Source organism: Tympanuchus pallidicinctus, unplaced genomic scaffold (genome assembly GCF_026119805.1).
Source record: "Tympanuchus pallidicinctus isolate F22 unplaced genomic scaffold, pur_lepc_1.0 scaffold24, whole genome shotgun sequence".
Classification (NCBI taxonomy): Eukaryota; Metazoa; Chordata; class Aves; order Galliformes; family Phasianidae; genus Tympanuchus; species Tympanuchus pallidicinctus.
In genome coordinates this window covers 3,861,082-3,883,414 of record NW_026294741.1, presented here as the reverse complement: position 1 = coordinate 3,883,414, position 22,333 = coordinate 3,861,082, and the positions used below count along the sequence as shown (strand labels likewise).

The 22,333-nt window shown below is 49.4% G+C and overlaps 1 protein-coding gene across 3 annotated transcripts in view; it reads right to left on the bottom strand.

Annotated features, from left to right (window-relative positions):
• The window catches only part of SSH2 (slingshot protein phosphatase 2), a 72,066-nt gene that overhangs the window by 13,236 nt on the left and 36,497 nt on the right, over nt 1-22,333 (bottom strand). For all 3 annotated transcript variants that reach the window (XM_052688632.1, XM_052688634.1, XM_052688633.1), the window contains 9 exons: nt 16,638-16,741; nt 13,098-13,162; nt 9,083-9,204; nt 6,728-6,796; nt 5,903-5,968; nt 4,598-4,792; nt 2,780-2,873; nt 2,537-2,665; nt 470-516 (listed from right to left, as the gene is read on the bottom strand). In XM_052688632.1, coding sequence (XP_052544592.1) covers nt 470-516; nt 2,537-2,665; nt 2,780-2,873; nt 4,598-4,792; nt 5,903-5,968; nt 6,728-6,796; nt 9,083-9,204; nt 13,098-13,162; nt 16,638-16,741 — 891 coding nt within the window. The remainder of the gene's footprint in view (nt 1-469; nt 517-2,536; nt 2,666-2,779; nt 2,874-4,597; nt 4,793-5,902; nt 5,969-6,727; nt 6,797-9,082; nt 9,205-13,097; nt 13,163-16,637; nt 16,742-22,333) is intronic.

The following is a 22,333-nucleotide window of genomic DNA, read 5'->3' as shown; positions in this document are numbered from 1 at the left end:
ATGTCTGAAGGAGAAGAAAGGCAGAAAGCAGAGCAGCCCGCATTGTTAAGCCCTAGAGCAACAGCACGGTACTTCCTACTGGGCCCCACTCAAAGGAACAAATGCTCCTTCACACGTTTTCCTTCCTGCTGCAGTCTGGAGCTCCAGGCTCCAGTAATGGTGAAGGCTTAAGAGAGAGGCACAGAGCCAGCAACACAGCATCCATTTGACTGCAGCTTTCTACTGCTTGTAGCTATGAGGTTGCTGGCTTCCTTTGTTCACCAAGGGGATGTCAGTCAAGGTCAGGGAATGAGATTCTTTTACTTTAGGGTGCCTGTCTGTGGGACATAGACTTTGGAGGAAGCAAGAGCTTGTTCAGATCTGCAAACCCTTTAATAAGTCTCAGGTTACTCAGCAGGTAAGGTTTAGTGCATAGACAAGTGTTGAGGGCAGGCTCCTGCTTTTAAGCTGATGGCCTGAAGCTACTTACCCTCTGTTCTGCAAATCTTCCAGATTGGAGGCGTTCCATTCAGAGCCCTGCAGGGAAAACATGCAATAGGACACATCAGCCAGATGAAGGACAACTGATGGATCCAGGGACCTCAAATCCAGCAAACCCATCATCCAGATCCCTTCTGAAGCAACTAACAGCTCTGCAAAGCAGGAACCCAGCACTGTATACTTCCTGCAAACCACTGAGAACCCCCAGCACAGTGGAGCCCTCTCCACCCTTTCCCTGGAGGCTGCTGACAGCTCTGCCCCACAGAGCAGAGCCTGCTTGTGTTTAAAACCACCCAGGTGCTCTTTATACATGAAACACACATCTCATACATCAAAGGCAGCAACCCTATAAGCTCGCTTGATGTACACATCTCCCCATACTCAAAGCCCGTGTGAGCAAAGACACAATCAGGCTTTACCCTCATCCTGCAGCATGCTCAGGGCCTGCACGCTGCTTGCTTCCTGCCCAAACACAAACACCTCAACTGAGATCAAGGCCGCTCAGACAACAGCTTCCTTCACAAACGATGGCGTGTGAGCTCTTTGCTCCCCTGCCCTAAACAGAAACAGCTCCTAACAAAAGGACAGCTCAGATGCAAGAAGGACCCAGGCAGCACTGACACCACAACAGCCCTGCTCATGGCTTGCTATTCAGCATCTGCCAACAAGTTTATTGCTACACTGCCTTAGTCAGCTTCACGTTGTCACTTCCTGGCCAAGGAAGGGCAATTTAACTCTAGCCTGAGAACCACAGGTTCCACTTTTCCACAGGCACACAGTACAGTGCTGCAAGCCTTTTCTCCCGTCCCTTGCTCCACAATCAGTGACACCATCAGGTCTCTTACTTCCTGCTTAGTTATTGTTAGCACTCCCTAAGCAGGATCCCACAGGGCTCTTACCTTCATTCAACAGAAACCATCTCTGCGCCCCTCAGAACCCCCTGCTTTGCATACATGCTCCTGCCTGGCCCAGCAGCACTGCTCCTCACCACAGAGCCTGATTTGCAAACACTTCTGTTCCAGACATCAGACACAGCCCTCCTCCTTGGTGCTGCCTGCAAGCCTCTTTATTACGGTCTTGTTCCCATTAAACGTACTCAGAGCCAAGGTTCCAAGCTCTGCTTTGGACTGAACTGCCTGCATTGCCTTTGACCAGCACTGCAATCCTCTAACAAGTCTCTCTTGGGGACACCTAGTCCACACAAACACATTACATCGTAGGTACTTTAAGTTTCCTGGCTCTGCCCCACCACAGTTCCTCGTGAGCGCTCACACACACCATCCCTTCTGAGCCACAGCCCAGGTCTAAGCTTCAGCAGACTGGGAGAGGCTGACTCTGCTTGGACAGACCAGCTGCTCCAAAAGGATTCAGCTTTGTTTCAAGTCGAGCCAACCTCATAGGCTCCGACAGCCCAACCAAACCTGTGTCCGTTCCTTCAGGGCTGGGAAATCCAGAGAGCTGACTCATCACAAGGAGGTGCAGTAATTAGACAGGCCCCAGCAGCAATGAAAGGCAGCTAAGCAAGCAAAACATTAACAGGCGAAACGTTTGTGTTTCCTTAAGTGACTGATCTCCAGAATCCTTGGTTAAACCCCTCTGTTCCTGCTGGATCACATGAACTCAGAGCTTTCCTTGTTATCAAAGTGTAATTTCACCTGAATCTCACACAAACTCACACCAGCAGCTCCCCTCCCCTCCCTCTTTGCTGTAGTTATGCTCTTTCCAAACACAATTTAACACGTGGGTACCCCAACCAGTTAAAGCCATAAAACTACACCAGTGGAAACAGCCCCAAAAAGAAATTAAGACTAAAAGTTTCTTCCCTTCCACCATCTAGTGACAGGGACTACAGCTTGGCAAAAGGTAGCATAGCCAAGAAGTGTTCAACAGCACTGCTGTCTTGTCTTGCTTCAGCGTATGCTGACCTCAGGATCAGCCAAACCCTCTTTTAAAGGCCCCTGAAGCTCCTCTCTATCCCTTGCTTCAACCAAGGCAGCGTGAGAAGGGTTAGGTGTGTTTACAGCTGTAACTCTTTGGATGCCCCTCTCACACTCACCAAAAAGACATGATCAAATATCTGAGTGGGGCTGTCCATCTGCCCCAGGATCACTATCATTTCATTGTCAATGAACTCTTTGAACTCCCGCAGGTTGCACACCATCTGCATCTCCAGCTCCGTGCGTATCTGGGTGGGGTGGAGGAACACAAAGACACCATGTGAGTTGTTTTTTTTCTTTTGGCCTTTCTCCATGGCACAAAGAACTCTCTCAATTCGCACTGCTGCTCCCTCACTGCTCACCTCTTTTGATGTGATGTTCTCCAGATCTTTCTGCATCATGATCTCTCTCAGCTTGGTCTTAATGAGCCGTTCCGTGCGCTCCCGCTCCGTTGGGCTATCAGAAGAGAGCAACACAGTCACTGGGTGGGAAAGGAACTGGATTGGTGGTGATTTTAGAGCTGGTACTGTTCAGCCTCGCTACTTTGTCTAAACACATCTTCAGCTGAAGGGAATTCAAGTGACTGTAAAGCCCAGTTTATGTTCCCAGTTGTACAAGAGGGACCAACTGAACGCTCCTAATCCATTGCAGTCATCCACAGAACCTCTGGTATTTGGTAAAATTTAAATTGGGAAGGCTGCATTATACTCTCTGGAGCAATATCTCAGCCTCTCCCTACCTTTCTTGGAAAGGTAACAGCTCCAAAGCTCCTTACATGGAGAGGAGAGTGCAGCTAAGCCTCTGTGCATTCCTCCAGCCTCTGCTGCCAGGGGCCTTATCACCAGCTGCAAAAATAGCCTGGCTAACACCAGGGGAAGTTGCAACAGAGCAGCAGTACAGAGCTGTCTCAGCCATCATCATCTCAGAAGGGGCCCAGCAGTCACATCTCCCACCACCTTTCTGTTCCTCTGCAAAGCTGCCAGGATGGCAACCGCAGACACTTTGCTTTACAAGTGGCCAACCAGTGGTTTGTGAATAGAAATCAGACAAGCTGCCAGTTTCCTCAACCTCAAGCATTATTCCAGGACTCAGATAAGAGAATGCTGTCCAGGTGTCGCCAGGAGACGATTCAATTGCTGCCAATGGGGAAAGAAGGGGCTACCCAAAGTTTACAGAGGAAAAGCTGCAAGACAGTATGAATCTGAAAGCCTGCCAGAACTTTTCAGGCGTTTTCCTTGTATATTAAAAAACAATCAAGTGTGAAGACCTATTCACAGCTGAATAACTGCCTCAGCATTATTATTCACTCGCTGAACTCCAACAAAATGAGATCTCTGTGAGCACAAATCAACCTACAGCACTATTACAGTGGGAAAGCAGCTGGAGTTCATGAAATTATTTCTTCTACAAAGCAGGCAATGAAGCCCTCAAGCTTGGCATCACATCTGGTCACAGAGTACTTTAAAGTTATATGCCATCAGTATCATCAGCAATTACTTATTACAGGGGTTGTAACCCTTCGTGTATTGACACAGGCTGCAAATTTTGCCTTTCCAAACTGACTGCACGTCTACTTTAGCTGCTGTTTTGGACATCAGCAGATGCCCAAGCATTTAGCTGGAGGCACACTGGGTCCTGTTCCACACTTACAGAGCTCTCCAGAGACTGGTACTGTTGTTTGTCCCCATTCTCTAGAGCTTCAGCCTCACAGGTCCATACCTCAATACTTCACAGCTGAAAGAACTGAGTAAGGAAAAAGGACCACGTTGTTCCATGTGCTTAGACACACTCTGGCGTAAGAACAAAGTCCAGAGAAACCTGTTGGTTCTGGAAGGCACCAGGCCTGTAAATCAGAGTACAAACTAGCAAACAGGAAGGCCCGGGTACCAGATTACACCACACCTTCTCTTACTGCAGTAATACAAGACTTACCACGCAAAGATCTGAGAGCCTAAAGCCAAAGGTAAACAAACAGAATGGAAACAGAGGCTGGAGGAGATGTAAGGCAGTCCCAGGAGGGCAAAACTTCCAGCACTGGTGTTTACCTAACCAGGGTTGCATTTATTACCCCCAGCAGGAACTCTCTCCTCATTAGGATCTAGTTAAGAGTAAACTCTGTGGAAACAGGGCTCCTCCTTGACAGCCAAACAGCTCAGCTCAGCAGAGCCAAACCAACTCACACGTCTGTGAAGAGGGCGGGCGAGTCGGGCCGGTGGGACTGCACATCTTGCATAGCATTCCACTCATTGACAGAGGACTGGTCAGAGTTGATGTGGCTCTCATAGTAACTGACCCACGTGAGGAAGAGGCTCCCTGGGTAGTAATTGTTGCTTCGTGCCACCTCACATGCCTTATGTAAACTCTGCAGAGCAGACCTAGAAAGGGAAAAATACTTGCAGGATTACCAGGATGGCACAGAGCACAAAGCAGCTGCCAAATCCAGGATGCTACTCGTGTCCCATCAGTTGGTACAGAGCCCAGTGCTGCGTGCAGCAGCTTCTGGTGCTGTCTAGACAGGGTGTAGATCATTGCACACTTCACTGAAGCATACCAAGGCATATTCCTCTTGTCCAGGTAGCAGCAAAGGTGGCCACAATTCAAAGGGCAGAGGCCCCAAAACATGGTGCAACTGCCTGCAGCAGAGTACAGTGCACACAAGTGTCCCTGATACAGGGTGCTCTGACAGATCCTCCTGTGCAGGGTCAGGGCAGATGGGAACTGCACGCAGAAAGCTGCACAGCCAAGGGTTTAGGGCTTGACTTCACAGAGGTGTTTAAGGGCCTGCCTGCCCTCCCTCCTCTCTGCACGAGGGATGTTACAAGTTTCTTCAGCTGCTGCTGGGAAACAAATCCCCCTCTCCTATTTTTAGCTCATTTTAAATCTTCGACTGTGATCAGAAGGATCCAGGTCAAAACCACTGGGGTGACACAGTCGCTTGACACTCTGGCAGGGGATGTATTTCTGCAATGCAAAGCAGCTTGAGCCAGAAATACTTTAATGGCCACTACATTCTTACATGAACCACCCTAAAAGGAAAGAAGAATGTAGGCAGCTTCTCTTTCCTTCTCGCCATCACAGTGATTATGCCTCACTGAAGAGGGAAACTTCCAAAATACGTACAGAGGGCATTTCTTGGTTTATGACAGATAAAATACTTCAAATGTGTGCTCCTATCAGTAACAAACTCCGATTTGGAGGGATCCAAAGCAGCAGTGCTTTGCAAAGAAAACGACCCTATTCCTCCTGCCCCCAGCTGAGACCAAGGCGCAGCTCCAGCACTGTTAGCAGCTCACTGCTGTGCCCTGGTGTGAGCAGCTTTTGTCCTCTGGCATCAGCCCTCTTTCCCCATCTCTGAAGGGGAATGCTGGCTGTAGAATAGGTCTCAGGGTACCACTAATGCAAAGCAGCACCTGCTGCTTAAAAGTCCAAGAAGCCAAAACACCCTGGAAAAAGGATGGCTGGGACTGATTACAGTGAGTGCTTACCACATCGCCTGCACAGACACCGGCTTGAATATGTGCACCCTGTTATCCGTGGATACACTGAACCCGCTGTGGAGAAAAGAGGCACAGTAAAAACGTGTCCCAAAAGCAGCTTTCCAGTTACAGCACAGGGTTTGCAGCAGGCTACAGCTGTGAAGGACTGGTCCTATGCAGACTGCTGAGCTCAGCTAGAAAACAGATCAAAATAGCAAACTAAAAGCACTAGGGTGATTTTTTTTTTTTTTAAGCAGTTGCTCTTCAGGAACAAAGCTAAGGCAGTGGGACAGTGCTGTGCTGTTTACCTTGGCAACTCAAATTCAGTGCCACAGCTGGGAACAACAGAGCGCAGCTAAAGTGATCCTGGGGCAGCTACCAAGGAAAGAAAAGTCATTCCAAGTGCTATACTGGACAGCTTTTGTAACTGGCACAAACAGGAGCCTGCCAGTCAGGCGTCTACTTGGCAGAGACACATCATTCTTACTTCATGTTCAGCAGAACGCTGCCTGCTGCAAGCGTGGTGGAGGAACACATAATAGGATCCCTTTAAGGAGCTTTCACTACACACCCACTCGCCAGTGAAAGCTCCTTTACTCCAGCTTAAACACACACATGAGCCACTGTCTCAGTGCGTGTTTATGCACAGATAAGTCAATTATTGGTGCTCCCTGTCACAGACGCTGTGATTCAGGGTCTTTAGGTCTACTAACCCGGCACAGGTCAACAGCAGAAGGCCTGCTGGATCTGCTGAAGCTCTGAAGTCATTTGAACCCTCCTCCATGGACCGTGCTGCACACAGAGACCCTCTGCCAGAAGTACAAAGGCACTCACCCATCGCCATCCAGGTGGATCAAGGTGTCACTCCACAGTGGCAGCACCAAACCCATTGTACAAGTGCTACTGTAGGGGGAAAAAAAAAAAAGAAAAAAAGGTCAAGACATTTACTGCAGCACTGTTATCCTATTTTCACTGCAATGGTTGCAGGTTTGTGCTTATTTGGGAGAAAAAGAAAAAAGATCCCACTGTTGCTTCAGAGCCAGTGTTGCTTTGCAGAGGTGCCTGGCAAGGATTATTACCCAGACACAGGGTACAGAAGTATTCTCTGAAGCAAGCTCTAAGGGTCAACATACACCAGAACAGGACTGAGAAGCAGCAAGCTCTGCACAGAAGGTGAGAGGGGCTCAGCCTTGGGTCAGCTCAAGGCTTTCGTTACAGATTAGTCCCTCCTAGGCTCCAGCAGGTTTGGTTCTACTTCTGGTTTTGCAATGCACGGCTTTGTTTCCTTGTTTGTCCCCCAGCCACAGCTGCTAGGAACTGGGGTCAGTGCAATGGCTGGGTGACTGTCAGCAGGGCAGGTCAGCAATTGCAGTTTGCCACCTCCTGCTGACTCCTGTCCCATACCCTCTCCCAGCCCTGTGGTTGAGCAGACACCTCTTGGCAAGCCCACTCCTCTCTCAGCTGCTCAGAGCTCTCTGCCTCCAGTCACCTGCTTTCTACAAGGCTGAGCAGAAGGCCAATGAAAAAGCAGAAGTTAAGTGATGGAAAAAAAACAAGGGCAGGGGAACCCCAGCACAACCCACAGCAGGCAGTCTGACCAGAAAGCTCGGCCTCGCAGAGCTCTAAGACTGCTCCATAACAAAGGCATCATTTCAAGAAGGGCCAGATTCACTTGTCTCCTGTTCCTATGCTTTGCTCTAGCTGCCCTCAGATTTCCACCAAGCCTACCAGACCTGCTAGCCCTTGAGAAGAAGGGGAAAAAGGCAAGACCTGAGGCTTCCATGGGTCAGCGGATGCAAAGCCCCAGAAACGCACGGCCGGCACAAGGAGACACTGCAGCATGCAGCTATTTCTGTTGACAACATGAGATGAGCTCATGGAAAGATATGTTTTTAAAAGGCTTCCCAAGGTGGCCGGGGTATTTTTAGTGATACTGTTCAGCAACCACTTATCAGAGCCCATAGCAACAAGTCTATATGGAATTATAAATAGCAAGTGGGCTAGGGGAGGGTGTATCAGAGTGACCATCCAGAACCTGAGTAACTCTAGGAGACAGCTAAAACCACCTCTCTATGTTATTAAAGACTGAATGCCAGTGAGCTCTCAGTTATCAAAGGTGGCAGTGCTGGTACATCCCAGCCAATAGCGGGCTCCACACTCACAGCAACCTGTGCAAGGACAAGTTATTCTTGCACTGCCATAAGAGCATCCCTGAGCCGTAGCTGTATGTGCACGCACAGCCTGGGACTGCTCTCTCTCTTCAGTAGGCATCACTTGAGCAAAGCATCCAAATCCAACCACTTGAAATTAAGCATGGCTGTCACCATCAGCAAGCTGCTTGCAAAATCTCCTTTTAGCCAGACTGTTCTAAAAGGTTTTCCAGTGACCCTGCTAACAACCCGAAAGTAATTTCTAGCAGCTAGGGTCAGCAGTGAGATTCATTTCTGTGCTTAAAGTCAGAGCTAGAAAAAAAAAAAAAGCATCTGTATTAAAACTTCCAGAATGTTTTGAATATCTTCTTTCTTGTTACATTTAAAAACTCCTCACATAGACCATTATTTATTCTAACTTCTTTAAAGAGCTCCATGCCCCCCGTGCCCTCTTCAAAGAGAGCAGTGTCCCCATCTATGCCTGAAGCTGCTGCTTCCCACTTACATTCCCCAACCCTTGGAGAGGTCAGTGGCAATTAAAATGAAGGAAGCAAAAGCACTAAACCCCGATGACATGCTAATGCTTGGGGAGAAGTTGTGCCATCAGCAACCCTGACATTCCCATCAGGCCCAGGCTCCCATGACCCTGGCACGGTGCTGTCTGATAGTCAACGCTGCTCTCCTGAACCCTGATGCCCAACTTCTCAAACTGCAGCTTTTTGGTTTGCTGCAAGTCCTCCCTGTGCCCAGTGTGCAGACACAGAGCTTTGGGACCTTACTTTTCAAAGGCCACTTAGGGCACTTCAGTGTAGGGTACTCACACAAGCCTGAGGCGTGGAGGAAATGCTGACCTGAGCTCTTTTGCTCCTATTTTCTACCTCTTTACAAAAAGCAAAAGAGGAACTCTGGTTCTAGAGAAAGGCATCAGGCTGGAAAATCTGAAACAGTCCCCAGAAAGCACAGACACCAGACAGCGATTGCTAAACTTTATTCAACACATGGGTGAACAAAGACTTCCCCACCCGGACAACGTGGGTACCTGTCATTAGAAGAGAAATCCATCCCCAGCACGATGCTCTCCTCCGTGTCCTGTCTGCCATTGGTAGATACAACCACCATGTATCTAGTGCGGTTCTGGTAAGTGCTTTCCAGTCTTACAGCCTGGGGAAATGAAGAAGAAACATCAGCAGCAGAGCCAGCAAGATGCACACTGTTACCTTCACAAGCCACCCTGCCACACTGAGCGAGAGCCAGAAAAGCAGTGATGTAATGCATGAGGCCAGCCAGCCTGATTCTCAGCTGGGAGGTCAGCAGAAGAGGGAGAAGCAAATGATTCCCCTTCTCACAGTGCTCTCCTGAATAAGTGGGATGTTTCTGTGCTTTCAGCACACCTGGCCATTAGCCTGCTGTGTCCCACCAAGGCTGTGAGCAAGAAGCAGCCCCAGTGTGGGGACCCTCGTGCACATTTGGTGAACCAGAGCGTGTCTGTATCACATGCTCTCTGCTTCCCAGGCAGACAGCTAGACTGACTGATGCATGGCTTCCTGCTGGCCCTCTGAGCTTTTCTCCTCTATAATGAGGGAACTGCTAGATCTCACCACTGCACACCTGGCAGGAAAAGATTTCTGAGTTATGGGGCTGTGCCCATAAGAGGCTGCTCCTCTAGAAGCCAAAAGGCAGCGAGAGCCGCAGTGGGCTGAGCACATCTCCCTGCAGACACACTGCTGAGGAGCCCAGCTTTGCTATCCACACTCACAGCATGCTATGCTTACTTGCAATACTTCTTGGACTCTGTTCTGAGCTGTCTGTAATTATTTTAGTCACAGGGTCCCAACAAGAGAAACTATGACATCTCTAGAAAGGAAATGTCTTAATTATGCATCTTAACTTTGGACAGCCTAACCCAACCTCAAGACACTGTCTGGCTTCAGTGTTTATCTTTTTGCTAAGCTGCTTCTTGAACTTTGAGCGGGGTCTGCAGAGAGCTGACGTGGCTGAGCAGGACGTGGTGTGTCCCAGCTATGCCCCGAGCTGTGGGCTGGCACCTGCCTGCTGCCAGGGACCCACTGCTGAATTCCTCTTGTTAGAACAGCTCAGCTCAAAGCTGTGTTCTACACCCTCTGCAAATAGAGCCTGAACTCCTCAAGACCCCACTGCTACCATCCCAAATCTCATGTCAGCATTCTCAGCCTCGGGACGCGGCAGATCCCACCATAAAGTTTATGACAGCGTGTGGCAGCAGCCCCGGTGCCAGGTGCAGCAGCAAGTGCAGGCAGCAGGCAGTGCTAGCTGCACTTTCTAGGCTTGTTCTCTTGGACCAAAAGCTAACAAGCTCCGCCAACGCCAGTGGACAGATGTGCTCTGTACAGTCAGACCGTGCTCCACCTCCATCTCTTAAGGATAAGACATGCTAAAACCAGCCTTATTGTCCTTCTTGTGCCTTGAGTCACACGGAGAGTCAAAGAGGTCAGGCCTTCAAGGTGCGAGTTCTGCTGTCTGTACAACTAACCACGTGCAGTAACACAAAGGTGCTCTTCCACCTGGAGCAGTAAGCAGCCACCGAGGCGCTGGTGGTCAGTTATCACACCTATGAAGATCCAAACCAAGACTTGCCCACAACAGGAGCAGGCAGCCAACACTGCCCTGTGCCCAGGGCACCCACACAGAGCTCTGTTCTGCTGCTCAAGGATTAACATAAGCTAACTCACTGTGCTAAACCAATTTGGCTAGCAGTAATTAGAAATGTGGTTTCAATGCAAGACCCTTTAGAACAGGGCAAGACAAACATCGGCCAAAGGTCACACAGCTCCCAGCCCTGGGGTGGAATTTTCAGAGGCCAATTAAGACAAGCTGGGCATGGCTTGTTGCGGCTCTCTACATCCAGTTCACACCCTCCCCACAAAGAGAAGAACCATTAACAAAGCAGATAATCCTTTCTGCTAAATTTCCTGGAATAATAAAACAGTCAAGCTCCAAAGTTACAAGAAAGGTTTGAATGCCCAGCAGATGACAGATTGGTGAGCAGCCTTTTCATTAAGCACTGGCTCTTACTCTCATCCAACAGTAGGTGTGCACCAAGTAACTAAATGGTCTGATACCTTTCAAATGAAGATGCTGAAATCCCAATCAATCTCTGCAGGACAGCCTAGCTCCAGGGGCTGCAATGAGAGAGAAGGTTCTTTCTCCTCAGTTTTGTTTTCTTGAACCAGAAGTCCTCTGTAGTCCTTCCAGGACCAGCAATGTTTTTCCTAGCTTTAGGCTCACCTACCCACAAGCCAACCTTATCTTCTGCCACATTCTTGTTTCATCAGCACTACAATGTGGTGTTTTATCAGCCCTCACAAACTGCACCTTCCAAGACAGCAGCTCACACTGACCTTTCCTCTTTTTTTATGCTACAAGATAACAGGTGTTTCATACAGGAATGCATTTCTCACTGGGATATTTGATTTGAAGACCAAAAAACGTGCTCAAGTCTTCTGAAGTCTTCTTTAATAATAAAACACACAGAAATGCACAGCACCCCACTCTTCAAATCAGTTCGCACACTTCCAGCTCATTTTCCTGCTTCCCACTGCATTTACACTCATACCATTCCTGATTCTGCTCACTGAAAGCTACAAAGCTCTGCCAACAGCTCCAACAGAAACAAGAGCTGTTCCAAAATATAAGTGCAGGTTTTTAGAGGATTAGATTTCTCTGCTGCCCTCTGAGCTGTGAAGTCTGCCCTCGGAGTGACAGCAGCCAACATAAGAAGAGAATGCATTTCTCTCAGTACTGTTTATATTTCGAATCTCATTTGTATCCACTATTTTATGAGACAGTCCATAGCAGCTCTGCACACCCTTCGTTCGTCAAGAATCAATTAAATTCAAGTAGACTATCGAACTTAACCTCACGCAAGATTTCAGCATTCCAAATGTAGCTGTGAACAAAAGGGTTTATGTCTCAGCCCACAAAGTCCTTATTCAGCTGTTAAGGCTAATTTGTCCCAAATCACACAATGTAGCCACTGATATTGCTGAACAATGACTTGTTCAATAGCTTCCAAGGTTCTAACCCTGGCTGGGATTCTGAAAGGCTCTGAGAACCCCCCCATCCATTCCCATCACTTTCACCGGCATTTTCAAGACAGCAAGGTGTGCTGGGGAGCAGGTCCCTCAATCTGCTCACAGCAAATTCTTTTCCACAGCTGTTTTTAACAGTTGAAGCATTCTGTCGCAATCTTGGCTATTTTCTAGCCATCCTCATAGGATCAGCCCAGCTCAGGAGGATTCCACAAACCAGAGGTGCCAGAATAACACTTCTGAGGATGGCAACGCTGCTTTGGGCACACATTGCTAGGATGCACCAATGCAACACAGGGAAAGGCACTTGAAGCTACTAAGTGATGAGTGATGCAGACACACTGCCACTGTGCCTGACCTTGCAGAGCACTTCAACATATCCCACAAGGATTCCTCACTCCTCTTTTCCAGCTGCTGGCGATCTTTAATGCACATCAATGTTATAAACAGTAACAAGGTATTTTCAACAGCCTCCCCCCCCCAGAAAAAACAAACCAGAACGATAGGGATCAGCATGGCTGCATAGCTACATGGGGATCCTGAATGTTCATTGCTCATAAGCCACAGCCTCTTCAGATGCAAGCAGTTATAGAGCATAGTGAGGAATCCAACTGAACTGACATGGAAGGACAGGAATTCATGCTGGTCAGAGACACCTACTGCTGACATTAAATAGGACACCACGTTAATTCACCCAGCTTCTCTGACAATTGCTACAGAACTTTCTGAGCATAAAACTACTCAGCACTTGGCTCAGACAAAGGCAGCCTGCTATGCATACAGTTTATCTCACTGCACAATCAATTAGGTGGGTCTTTTACAACCAGCTGCTTTTTTCTCCTTGTGGTTGCAGTGAAGACTCCCAAGATCTGATGATGAAACCACTGGAACACACACACAGCTGCTCCATGAGTTACACAGGTGTATTTGTCCAGAGAAACTTAACTTTTATATTCAGGAGAACAGATAAGCAAAAAGCCAGCCTACCAGTCTGATGTTGTCTTCTGGGCGGAGCAGTATGAACATGGCCTGCAGGTGCTGCTGGAGATCCCCTGCAGGAAAGAGGGCAAAGTGAATGCACAAAAATAGCCCCAGATCACATGCAGGCTCCTGGCTGCCCAGCCAGAGCAAACGGCCGCTGAGAAACCTGACACAGCACAGGGAGCACTGCTGCTTCCACCCACCCGAGATGACAAACCTCCATCCACCAGCCAGCTGCTCCCTGCTCTGTGCTCACCTGTTCCTGTCTCACCAGGCTCTCTGCTCCTAAGTCTCGCTATCTTTCTAACAGAAGTAAAAAGCACTTCAGTAGTCTCCGTTCCTTTCAGAGGCTGACAAACCAGGCAGAAACGGACCCCAGCCCATGGCTCAGCATCTTCTTTACTACATGGCTCAAAGCAGGAATCTGCCAGTTCCTTCACACTGCTAATTACTTTGAAGAAAGCTCTCACCTAGACAAAGGACTCCTCTCTGAAGTGAGATTTGGTCCAACCTTAGAGCATAACATGTCGCCTTACATTCATACACCAGCTCCATCAAAATACCCAACAGCCACCACCCAAAAACCAAGCAACCATAATTGTTCCTAAAAAATGCTCATTGCTCTTCTACTGGTGAAGCCAAGAAAAGCAGAAGAAGAAGAAAAGCAGAAGAAAAATAGATCAGTTCCTGCACTGGTTTACAAGTGTTCTTAAAAGGACCTGAGTCATTTATAAGTGTTCTTAAAAGGACCTGAGTGGCACAGGACCCTAAAGCAGGTATCTGACAGCCAAGAGAGGTGCCCACAGGAGCATCGTGGCCACTTCCACAGCCAGTGCAGAGCAGGGCTGGAGCATTCCCCGCTATGGTGGGGGGATGACAATGCTTCTGTGAGCAGGCTGCACAGCACACAGCAGTCACTGCTCTCTTCTTCCTTCCTCCTTTAAACACGTTTCAGTAAAGGGTGAATGAGTCAGTGCCCTGGAAGAGCATTTATAAGCGGGGGATGGGACTGCAGGAGTGACACACAGAGGTGACAGGCACCCAAAGGCACATCCTGCCAGAGGACATTGTTCTCTGCAAGGCACAGGGCTCGTTCAGGGAGACAGCACAGGAAGGGCCAGCTCACCTATAGGATGCACGGCCTTGAGGGGAGCAGTGAGAGACAGGATTTCCCCATGTCAGCACAGCTGCAACCTGGGGCAGAGGCACACAGCTTCAGCAGGTCTCAGCAGCAGTGCAGCAGGGCTGGGGGCAGCGATCCCCCATTTCAGGTGCCTGCAAACCCAGCACCACTGAGCTCACAGGAACTGAGCAGCATGACACCAAAGCTGCTTCATCTCAGCCTTCCCCTCCCCAAAATGTCACCATTCCCACCTACTGCTCCCACTAATCCAACAGTTGGAAACAATTTAAGAGATGATGTTCCCGGAGACAGAAAAAACCACCAGGACTACTAGGCTGTCCCAAAGCTTTAGAAGCTTCAAAGCTGGAAATAAAGCATTGCCTCCCTGGCCCACTTCGCTCAGCTTGCAGCATTTTCAACCCCAAACACACAATGCATTCTGTAAGCTTGCTGGATGAAGAAAAAGCAAAGGAAAGGTTTTAGCATGCCAGAATCAGCACAAAGATATCACATCCTGTCCTGTGAAGAGCTGTCAGCTCTGCTGGCATTCATGGCACGACTGCTGCTTCCTATCACATTGTGCAGCAGTGAGCAGCTGTCTTTGTGTCCCCCAAGCTGGCAAGCTAGGTGCAAAACATCAGCTTGGATGGGATCTTAAAACTGATTTACAATATCCAGAGATGGCAAGAGCTGCAGGGAACCTACATCCTTTCCAGGCCTTCTCTAATGCTGGTGGAGCGCAGAAGCCAGCCCCCAGCACGAGGCCAGTGTGGCAATGGCACAGTGAGGGACCACCAGCAAACCAGGTGGGACAGCCAGAGCAACCAACGATTTCCATTTCTGAAGGTGATACAATTAAAGAAATGAGTGTGAGCATTAATTATTTCCTGTTAGGCAGCTGCTCTTCATGCTGGATTCCAGCGCTGAGTTAGGGAGGCAGCTCTGCGAGGCCCCTCAGCCTTCCTAGGCAAGGCTCTCATGGCCACTTGAAACATCACTGCATGCACGGGCTGCAGCTTTGTGCTGGCATGTTATGGCTGCTCCCTCGTCCCCTTCTGATTCCAAATGCCAGAGATAAGTTCCCAACACACACACAGGAATGAAAGCTGAGCACGGCCTGCTGGAGGCCAAGAAAGGAGATGCTTTCCTTTGCTATGCACTGAGCTCACTGCCAGCAGCCACCTCACCCCGAGGTGCTGCTTTCCCTACATCACTGCTTTAATTTTGGTGGCACAGATGTGACACGTTGATCCCTTGTTCTGCTGGTATTCACTGTGGGTTGGAAAAGCACACAAAGAAACATGGCACGCACTCATTTGAAAGACACTTCCCCAAGAGATCTCCAAGTGCCAGAAAACACCATGCCACGAACACCAATTGAGCAGGGAGGCCAAGGAAAGGACAAGCACTGATGCCTCCTTACACCTCACCCTGCAAATGGGTAAAGAGTCCAAGAAGAAAAATCCCACCCCTCAGGCAAGCCAGCCTCCCAAACACAAAACACCTTCCTGAAAGCAATTACAACACACTGGATTTGCTTTCTTGGCAACCCGGCTCCTGAAAGCTCTGTGCTGATGAGGCAAGCAACACTATTTTCCACCGAGCTCTGCAGCTGCTGTGCAGGGCAGCAGCACCACACAGACCTGAGGCAGCACCAGGAATAAACCACACTGCTTTTTGGTGATCCCTTCTAGGCACAGAAAGCCTTCAGCCTCCTGTCTCTGCCCCATACACAAAAGCCCAAAGGTCTCAACAGTGACGATGTGTTTTCTTGATGAGTGTTTAATAGCAGGGAAAAACCCCACACTATCTGATGGCTGCAAAACACCATCAGTGAATAAGCACCGCACGCAGCAGGAAAAGCAGCCTACCTCCACATGTTTGAGTTTCATTATTCAGAGCACTTTTCAAACAGGGCCAAAGCAAAAGTAAAAACACAACAAATCAAACCTGCAGCTGATAAGGGGGGAGTGGAACCGTGCCTGCCTCTCTGCATTATTCACCCTGCTCTCACATCTGAGAAGTCACACTGACGTTGCTCAGAGGTTTCCTCATCACCACACAGAGGTGAGCACGCTCCTTTTCTTCCATCAGCACAGCTGGCTTCAGACTGGGACAGCAATTACTCACCTCATATCATAACCTCAAGTTTCCCAGTGCAATCCTGCAGCCCCTCCCTCATATCAAAGCTACAGCACGACAGTTTTGGGTTGTGAGAGCAGGTTTGTTCTTAGTTCTCCACAATGCCCCACAGTCATTCCTTTGTTGGATTAACAAGAGAGTACCAAAACCTTTTCTCTTAGAGCCTCGAGGCTGGAAGCTCTGCCTTTAATTCACACCTGGTGTAAAACAAAACGCATGTCCTCCAGCAAGAACACACAGCAGAGAGGTGAGCTGGGACAGAGCACGGCAGCAGCAGTTACCTGCGTGCTTGTTGCGCCGGTGGCTGACCCTGGGGGTGGATGAGCCATTCCCTCGTGGCAGGAAGAGTGCTGCTCCTTTCACGGTGAGGAAGCTCTCGCTGATGCTGCAAGGGAAGAGACAAGAGGTGAGCGAGAGAAACGCTGCCTTGATTTTAAAAGGAGAAAAGCAATGGAGAGGTTCAACCCGCGGTGCTGTTCTGCCCGCAGAGGGGGAACCTGAGCAGGAGGAGGGGATTAACTATGGCTACATTTTCCGCTTGAAAGTCAAGATGCACATTTCTAAATGGTGATGAATAGGACAAGCCCACGCATTGCTCTAATTACAACTCCGTTAAGCCCAAGCTTTGTGGTTGGGACACAGCTGATGCCCCCTGGGAACAAACATCTCCCTGCAGCAGTTAGCTTGAAGAAAATGAACACATGGAACAGATTCAGAAGTACTATTTACAAATTGCATGGTATTTAACTCAAAGACTGATAAATTAAAAGCAAGACGGTAATGCGGTTAAACTCAGGCATCACTCGCTGCCCTGATTTTGCCCTTCATGAGGTCACAAGAGGACAGAGGGAAGTGGCAAAATCAAGAGCCCTCAAGTTCCGCCAGCAGTCAGTATTTTGAGCACAATTTCCAGCAGCTCTCAGGGAGATGCTGCGGCACACAGAAAAAGCAGGGCTCTCTGCAGATGTTGCAATTAACCCATCCTGTTGCACAGCGAAGGGTTCCTGCCCTTCTCAGAACTGATGAGATAGTCATACGTGCTTTGAAGAAAGCCAGGAACAATCCCACAGTCAACAGGATGGTTGATGAGTATGATAAGACAGGATGGGAGCGTCCCTGGCAGCGTGCACCCAGCAATGCTGTGCCTTGAGGAAGGAGCTGGGTTTGTTCTCTTCAACCCAAGAAGAGACCAGGAACTTCTGAGCTCCTTTCTCTGCTTGATACAAAAATGATTACTTGTTCCCTTTCCTTAAGGCCAAGGGCTGGGAAATAGCCATGCAGCAGGAGAACCCAGCACAGGCAGCATTGGTGCAGCAGGGCAGCACCAGCACGTGTCTCCAGAGCTCAGCATGAGCAGAGACAGCAGCGTGCAGGAATCAAACAGGCCAAAATCCTAGGGCCAGCATGGCACAGCACGTTGCATTTCTCACACCCAGGCTGACCACTCTAACTACAGCTTTGCCCATTATGTTGCTCTATCTGCAAGTGTGCTGAAAGCTTCAGTTCCAGCTGGATTTCCCCATAACCTCTAGCACGTGCCTGGGCACCTCTCCATTCTCCTACCAGGGATATCAAACAATGAGGTTCTGAGCTCCATCAAGGCAGGTGCACGTGGGCACAAAGGTCTTTCATAGGGCCGTGGCACATCCAAACGCCCTGGCAATCACAGTGGCGTGCACCCAGTTCATTTTATTAGCAAAGCCTACAAGTCACAGTAGCAATGCTTCAGCCTGTGCCTGCACCATCAGGGACATCCCCAGATGGAAGTGCTGGTACCAAAGCAGTGCTTCCAAGGGAAGGATGCAGGCACCCAGGTCTCTCTACACACAGGCTAACCCTCAGGGCTGTGTACAGCAAAGCAGTACCAGGCACTAAGAAAAACAAAACAAACCCCACAACAACCGGGAAACGGGAATGGCAAGAGAAACCTCAGCATGCCCTGCACTGACACTTGTGTAACAGGGTCAGCTGGCAGCATTCACTGACAAGTCCAGGCCTCTCTGACAGCCAAAACAGCAGTGAGCACAAGGCAGAGTGGAACGAGGGCTGCTCACCAACAGGAGCTGCTCACCAGCAGGGGCCCTGCGGTGCTGTCAGCAGTGGTGACAACGCTGCAGGCAGTGGGGAAGGGAAGTGGTTTTTGGGCTCCTGCAACTCAGCACTTCTGCAACTTCAGAAACAGCACAAGGAGAAAAACAAACACAGCGTGGGAACGCACTCCAGCTCAGATGTTTGACGTAAAACCCCTGCACAGATCACACAGATACACGGAGTCACAGAGATGCTCAGTGCCAACTGCACCCTGACTGCACCAACATACACACCAGCCCCTCACTGAGCCTTCCTGTCCCCTCCACTGGCTCCAATACAGACATCAGCTGAGCAGGAAAACGAGAACTGCTTTCTGTTTGTGCTTTGGGATCACGGCTTGACCCGCAGCAGCCCTGGGGCACCCTTCCAGAAAGAGAGCAAAACATCCCCCAAAGCAACAGGGAAACACGTTGTGCAAACCGCGCTCTGGAATTCAGGGCAGAGAGACACACAGAGTCATGTTTCCTACAGCAACACAGGGTTCACCAACTAGAAACGGGGCAGCTCATGCAATTAAGATGCTTACGAAGAAATCCGGGCACTTGATGTTTACAGAAGAAACGAGATTCTGTGCGTTGTTTTTCAAGCAAAATTCCAGGATGGGAAGCGAGGCTGCAAAAGGAATTTGCTCTACATGACAGTCCCCAAAGGCTCTGGGTCTCCATGTCAGGATGTTCCCACATGGAGCCCCACATGCCATTCTTGCCACACAACGCACAGCCTGGGCACCCATAGGCATTCAAGATTGAAAAGGAAAAACACAGTGTTTCGACCAGTTATCTTCAGAAAGAACACCTTCTGTGTGACACACGCTTGTCTTTTACCCCTCAGAATCAACACAGTTCTTGTTGATCACCGTTAAACCACACGACTGCCTCTGCAATCAGTGATGGGAAGCTTAGTGTTGGCACACAGCACGTGTCAGCTCAAACCACAAACCCCACTCTTTGTGTCAGGGCTGCCCCATGGCTCTCAGAGCCATCACAGCCCTGGCCACGTTTGGCCTGGCAGGCACAGCTGTCACCTGCAGCACAGAGCACCGCCGTAACCCAAGTCACGAAGGTCACCGTGCTGCCCCACACCTGCCAAGCCCTATATTTAGGCTGAGCACTTCAGAGATGGAGACCTACAGCCTGACACACTGCACCGGCTATCCCATGAGCAGAAAACAAGCTGAGCAGTGCCCTGGCACCCAAACACTGCCCGACAGCCCCTGTCCCCAAGCCATCCTCGTGGCCCCGCTGCTGCCCAGGTCATGGCACAAAATGGAGGAGTCACACCACCCCACTGCCTGCCCTCAGCACAGAGCCCCAGAACAAAGCACCAAAACAAGAGTCACTCTGTCTCCACGCAAAGAAATCAATGCTGAATAATATAAGCCTTCCCTTTGTGCTGTAGAGAAGCAGATGCTCGTTTACCAAAAGCATTAAAAAGAAAATATCAGCCAGAGGCCGTCAGATTCCACTCATGTAATAGAAGGAAGTTATCTGCTCACTATTTCAACTTCTGCAGCACTCAGCACTTTCATTCTCATTGCTTTCATTCTCACTGCATCCTCCCCACAAGGATGCCTGATCCCAAAGACCAGGCAAAAAAAGCAGGACAGCCCTTCCCCACCAGCAAAGTGAACACAGCTCCAGACCCTCGTTAAAGCAAAGTACCACAGCATCGCTTCAGGCCGACCCCACAGTGGTACCCGGCTCCAGAAGCAACGCTGTGCCAGTGCAGGGCAGCGCTCTGGTGCTCTACTGACAGTGAGACATCAGCAAAAGCTCTCCACATCAAACCAGGAGATCTAATTCTGATGCATTTCAAAACACAAACTCAGCACCACTTCCCAACCCGGCTCTTCCCCCGGTGATGCAGCCAGTTCTTCCTGAAGGCAATACTGCTGCGACTCCCGCTTTTCTGTCGGCTCTCTGAATGGGGATCAGCTTACCAGGAGCCCTTTATTCCTGAAATAATTTCCACTAATCACTCACCACGTGCCACATTAAACAGAAGCTGACGGGCTGTGGGGTGTCTGACAGCACCACTGCATCCCAGAGCTTAAGTAAAGGCTGAAAGGGCTGGCGAGAGGCAAAATGAACACGTAGATGTCCATGTAGCAGAACTACACATGCTGCAGTGTTCCTGTACAGACACTTGCAGATTACTTAGCAGTGTGGAAGCATTGCTTGAACCAGGCACACTTCATCTGCCCACAGGAAAGGAAAGGAACCACACACAGCATCCCCAAAAGCAGCCCTGCAGCGGTTTGGCATCTATGACTCCACTTCACCTTGCTGCTATTACCTCTGTCCGACTTCCAGCTAAAGGTGAGCTTGGCAGCGGTCTCGAGTGCACTTACAGTGCTCCTAACTCGAGGTGAGGAGCCTGCAAAGCTCTGCCAAGCAGGTCTCAGTCTGAAAACCCATTAAAGTAAGTTTTGTTTTATAAAAGCTTCAACTCCAAAGAGCGGAGATTCCAGATGTGTTTATCCACGCTGCAGTCAGGTGCTGGATTTCATCAGAATTAGCACTTGAGGCACTTTGGCAGCCAAGTCTCTGCAGCCCTCAGCACAGGCCTTCCTATTGCCTAAAAGCATTCAATCCCAGTTAGAAACCACACACTGAAGTAGGATTGGTGGAACGCTGAGCGCAGCTGTGGGGCACAGAACCAGAGGAGTCCCAACAAGAACAGAGTGTACTTTAGGGAAAATGATAAAATGGATGGGGTTGGAAGGGACCTCGGGGAAAAGGCTCTTAGAGAACTTTAAAAATGGCTCTAAAGGAGAAATTTGCTTAATTTCAAGCTAGAGAGACTTATTAGAGACTCTATTTACTCTCAGCTCACAGACAGGTGCTCACCCTGCTCGTCCCAAGGCACACAGATATTCCTCTGTTGGCTTCTCAACAACTTTCCCATCACAGTACAACAGCAGGGCAGGAGTGGTGCTGACAAATTGTTTGTATTTAGGCAAGCTGGCTCTCCAGCTTTGCGACACACAGAGGAATGCAGCTGCTCTGCTTTGGGTTTGGGATTTCTCCACTTCTTTCTCAAAGCAAATAAAGGGAGAAACAACAAGAACAACCCGACAACAACAGAGCAGCCAACAAAACTCACAGAGCTTTAAAAAGGAGAAGTGAGAAAATCAGCTTAGGGCACTGAGTTCCAGAAAGCACGCAAGACATGAGCAGACTAAGTTCTAGAGGACAAAGGTAAAACTAACAATAGCTTTTCATATCTGCAACTTTGTGCAAATGATGTCTACCCTTAAATTGTGGTTTGACAGAGTCATTTATCATCCGCTGAGCACAAGATGCTCCTGCAGGCCCACCTGCCCATGGGAGGCTCCCATCTGGATGGATGGGCACGGAGCTCTGAGCTGCTGCCTGCTGCACAGCACCCCGCTGGGCACCGTGGTCCTGCCCAGCCAGCTGAGCCCAAACATGAACTGAACTCAGTCATCTCTGTGCCCACACCAGAGCTTCACCCAAAGTTCAGACGCAACACTTCTGGACTAAAAAGCTGCAGGTGTAACAGCATGCAAAGCAAACCCACAATCAGGCAGTTACACCGAGCTCCTGAGAGCAGACAGAGCCCACCTGGAGCAGCACCATCTGAGTAGGGCCGTGGTGTGAAGGATGTGAGGGCTTCAATGCCAAGTGACAAAGGTCATTTGTTTAAAAGAAAGGACTGAATCACTCATGGTTCAGCAGTCTGGGGATTTAACCTACTTCTTACGTGGCTTATTGCAATGAAAGCAGGAGACCCCAAAGGGTTGAGTGTGATGTTGATGAGGGCTGAATAAGTATGGGATAAACAACTGAACATGCAGAGTAAGGAGCCTGTGGGCTTATTGTACCTAAAAATGCCCAGATTTGAGAAGCTGCCAGCACCAAGA